General features: G+C 51.5%; 1 protein-coding gene across 1 annotated transcript; it reads right to left on the bottom strand.

Moving 5' to 3' along the window:
* Positions 1-3093: 3093 nt before the first annotated feature.
* LOC121868104 lies at positions 3094-4118 on the bottom strand. Its single transcript, XM_042368374.1, has 2 exons — positions 3719-4118; positions 3094-3620 (listed from the first exon to the last, which is right to left on the bottom strand). The coding sequence occupies exons 1-2, from the start codon at positions 4116-4118 to the stop codon at positions 3094-3096; spliced, it is 927 nt and encodes a 308-aa protein (XP_042224308.1).
* Positions 4119-4493: the final 375 nt, after the last annotated feature.

The following is a 4493-nucleotide window of genomic DNA, read 5'->3' as shown; positions in this document are numbered from 1 at the left end:
AGCAACATGGAAGACTGGCTTATCCACACAGCGGCAGCTCTCATCGGCTCTACAGCTACTGTCTCTACACGGCAAGTTAGACATCCTAGAGCAGCAATGCTTCTCTAAGCAGACACCAGCTCCTCTTCCTGCCCCAAGCACCACGTCCTACCGCCCCCAGCACACCCGTCCTGCCTCAGACGCCGCCCCCAGCCCAGCAGTACCCCCTGCCACTGTCCTGGACCCTCCTCCTGACGCGGACCCTCCTCCGCTCCTGCCTGGCAGCCCCTGCTCCCGACGCGGCCCATACGCCTGAGTGCGGCCCCACACACCCTTTTTTTTTCTCCCTCAGGTACTCCCTGCTACTGTCCTGCACCCTGCTGCTGTCGTGGACCCTGCTGCTGTCATGCACCCTGCTGCTATCATAGACCCTCATCCTGACGCAGCCCCTGCTCCCGATCCAGACCCACACACCCCAGCAGGCGCATCTGAGGACTCTGTACATGCCGCGAGGGAAGCACAACATTCATCGCCTCCACAACCCTCCTTCTCCCTTTCTCCTCCCACAGATCTCGTGTATCTAGACAAGGTTGTCTCCACTAGTGGCCGGCTTATACACGCCCTCGCCGCCATGTCTAACATGTGGCATGCATTGCCCGTTCTGTCTCACATGTGCCATGCAACCCTGCAGACAACAAGTCTCCTACACCACCTGGAGGGAAGGGGGAGTATTGTAGTGGATTCCTCCCCTACAAATGCTGTTTGTCGCTGAGTAGCCGACCCCACGAATTCCCCAGTGTATGCCTCGTGGTCTAGGTCAACCAGCGCCGCCTTACATGACGGAGGTCAACTATTAAGCCACGCCTACCTCCGCTATATAAGACCTGACCTCGTGGTGACCTCCCTTCTTCTAGCTACAGCAGCAGCAAGCAACACCTCCTCTGAGCACCCTCACCAACCAGCTCTCCCTACTCACGCTTGTAACCACGCTGCCTCCTCTCAGCACCAGCCACCAAGCTGCATTGTACATCCAATATAATATTTATACAGAGAGCACTTTGCGAGTTTCCTTTCTCCATCCCATCCTGAGTGTGAACCAAATAACCCGTACCCCACAACGCCATGTCTCTCACCAAAAGAGGTCAGTGAACTCCATCGTGCTCCATTCAGCCCTAAAAAGACTTATCGAGCAGTTTTTTACACCTTAAAACCTTGCCTGATGTTATAAAGTGAAGTAATAGTTGCAATAATGCGTGGTGATAAAAGTCCATCAGGCCTTACCCTCAGTGACGCCATTTCTCTCACCAAAACAGGTACGCACACATCCAGAGCGTCGGCCAAGCCACCACCAACCACCACTGTGAGGGACTCATCGGGTGTGATGTGTCTGCTTATGGCCATTATGCACCTCCACTGTGAATCTGTGGATACCCCTACATATCACCACCTAGGATAGGAGAACATAATTGTGTGTTTGAGAACTTTCGCAATCGCCAAGTGGAGAGACCTAAGACCTAAGAATACCAGGAGTGGAACCAGTACTGGGAAGTATCCCATCTACTCAGCAAGAGTAGAGTGTGAACGAGGTACCTGGGGTATGTGTACCTAAGAATACCAAGATGTTCCATATATGTAGGTGTGGAGTGTACCTGGGATGTGGTGCCAAAATATAACATGTGGTGCTATAATCTAACATGTGGTGCAGTCTGATGTGTTGGGTGTTATGGTAAGAAATGACCGAGGTAAGGTCATTGGTTGTTATGAAGAATGGAGATGGTAATAGTAATTATTTGATGAAAGACGTTCAGTATATTGATGTGAAGTGTATTGAACATAATAGTGGTTCTTCTGATGAAGGCCAACTCTTTTTGTACTGTGATGGGATGCAATATGTTTTATAAGGAATTAATTAGTTAAGTCATAATTGATGTTTCACCCTTCTTCCCACTCTCGAATTGGTCAATGAAAAACCCAACCCAATGTCTAGCTTGCTCTGCCTGCTACCTAACGAGCTACATACTGTCCAGGGGGGTCTGGTAGCAGCGACCTTAAAATTAAGAGTAGAGTTAAGTTATCCCCTTAGAATTAGTGACCCCAGAATCGGGCAGTATACCACCGCTACACAGCAGTTCCCACTAAGGGAATAAAATGTGCAAAGGAAATATGTAGTGAAAGGGCAACCTGGAAACTCTTGTTTTGACCACTACCAATAAGGGAATAATTTTGGTGGAGTGAGGAGCCATGCATGAAAATAAAAAGACATGTGGCACTGGGGAACCCATTAGATAACAGCTGAAGTGTTACTTGGTCTTATCGTATCAGAAATTGTCAAAATCACAGAACATCCAGTAGTTTCCATATTCAAGATATGTTAGGTGTTTTCTTGAAGGGAAGGAGAAACACCGTGTAGCAGCCAAGAACTTTAATGTAGAGATCCGAGCTACAAGCCTGACAGGTGGCAACTGGCCCCGCAGAGTCGCAGACTCTCCGCTACCAGGAGTTGCCAGGTAGTGCCAACATAACAATAATGTCTACATCTTACAACTCCCCTCCAAGATTGGATGAGGGCAATAAATAATAAAGGCACTTAGACAATCTGACTAGAAACAAACGAAAATGACATAAACAATAAGAAATGCCTAAACCTATAACTTAATAACAAAAAGAAAAAGTATGAAAGGAAATGCCATGACAGCGCACACCACAGCGGCATACACAAACAGGAAACATCATACCAAACAAAGTCCGAAAGCCATTGAGGCTTTGTTATATGTCTCCGGGGATGGGTTGGCTTGTGCTGCTGTAAAGTTGGTGGTGCAGGTGACTGTGGTGAACCCACAGAACCTAACGGGGTGGGCGTTGGGAGAGGCTGGACCGGCAAGGGCAGGTGTTTCGTGGGCGAGTGAGGGCGGGCCATGTCCCTCAGGTGTCCACGTATCCTGAGCGAAATGCAGCAGCTACCATCTAGCCGCAAGACGCATTGACGGTTCTGGAGGGCCTCTATGACAGGCTTTAGTGACCAGATTCTGGACCCGGATACGGCTGCCAGGCACCAAGGGGCAGCGATGGCGGATGACACCCCACGCTGTCAAAGGACCTCCTCATGGTCTTGAGTCATCTGGAGTTCTCGTCTGCAGAGTGACTGTCTTCAATGTCTGTTAATTTTGAAATTCTGTTTGGTTGTGGGACACCATCATGGAGCTGTCGACCTGTTGCCAGATGGGCCGGAGACTTGTCCGCACCACGCAGGGGAGTGTTGAGATACTGGAGAAGGGCGAGAGATACCTTGTCTTCATCGAGGCTCCCATTAGCTCCGGTGTTGTTAAGGAGCACCCTCTTCGCAGTCTTCACCGCGGCTTCTGCCCTGCCATTGGACTGGGGGTATTGCGCGGAAGACAGACGGACAGCGACGCTCCACTTCCAGAAGAATTCCACCATTTCCTCGCTAACCAGGTTAGTGCCACCGTCCGTGGATATCTGCTCAGGTGCACCCCACCCGGTGAAGTAGCGTCTAAGCTGAGCCATAATCTTGCCGGAGGAGGTGCCACTGGGGAAGTGAGCGATCTCAAGCCACCCAGTCAGCCTGTCGGCGTAGGCCAGGTAATGTGTCCCTCCAGCTGGATCATGTTCACCACCATTTACTGAAAGGGGTATTGAGGGGGTGGCGTCAGGAGTAGTGGCTCAGGTGGCTGGGAAGGTGTGTGGGTGTCACAGGAGGACTGATGATATTGCAGATCACCCTCCAGTCCTGGCCAGTAGACAGTTTGCCTGGCCCTTCTGAGCATAGAGTCAAGGCCCTGGTGGCCAGCATGCAGGTTGGCGGCCACCTGGTGACGGAGGCCCTCAGAGATGACCAGACATACACAACCCTGGTTGAAGGTGTAAGTCACCTGGCCACAAGATGTGGACAGCCTGTCCCTGACATTGTAGAATGGCTTTAGGCAGGCAATCTCCTGCGACCCGCAGGAGTGCCAGTTGTCAGCCAACACCTTCACCACTAACAGCTGGTAGACGGGATCCTCGAGTGACGCTTGGAGGACCATCTCCTTGTCTAGGGTGGCACAGTCGCTGAAGTCCAGGGCCGCCACAGTGGCTGCAACCATGGCCACTACCAGGTCCTCATCTTGGTCGTCATCCATGTCCTCAGGGGTCGACTTAATGGCGGGATGCCGGGACAAAAAATCGGCGGCACAGTTTTTCTTCCCAGGTAAGTAACGAACTGTATCTGTACTGCAGTGTTTTCTCTTTCAGACGGAAGAGATGTGGATTAACAATGTCCACGAGGGCCCTGTCACCCAAGAGCTTCACCAGGGGACGATGGTCTTTTACTAAGACTAGGATGGGGCACCCTAGTAGGAACAAATGGGCCTTTCGGAGACACCAAGTCACGGCCAAAGCTTCCCCTTCCAAGACCGCGTATCCCATCTAGCCAGCCATTAGATGGCGGCTGCCACACAGCAAGAGGCGCCATCCACCCTTGCAGTAGAAGGTGCATTCACAGAGGAGCATGCGCA

This window comes from Homarus americanus, unplaced genomic scaffold, assembly GCF_018991925.1.
Source record: "Homarus americanus isolate GMGI-L3 unplaced genomic scaffold, GMGI_Hamer_2.0 scaffold47967, whole genome shotgun sequence".
Classification (NCBI taxonomy): domain Eukaryota; kingdom Metazoa; phylum Arthropoda; class Malacostraca; order Decapoda; family Nephropidae; genus Homarus; species Homarus americanus.
This window is presented reverse-complemented; position numbering and strand designations above follow the sequence as displayed.

Excerpts from the sequence above, each read along its gene's own strand:
- LOC121868104 (XM_042368374.1), bottom strand. The coding sequence starts at position 4,118 with ATGGATGACGACCAAGATGAGGACCTGGTAGTGGCCATGGTTGCAGCC. Across the intron at positions 3,621-3,718 it reads CTACTGGCCAGGACTGGAGG|TAAATGGTGGTGAACATGAT; the intron begins GTGATCTGCAAT and ends TACCCCTTTCAG.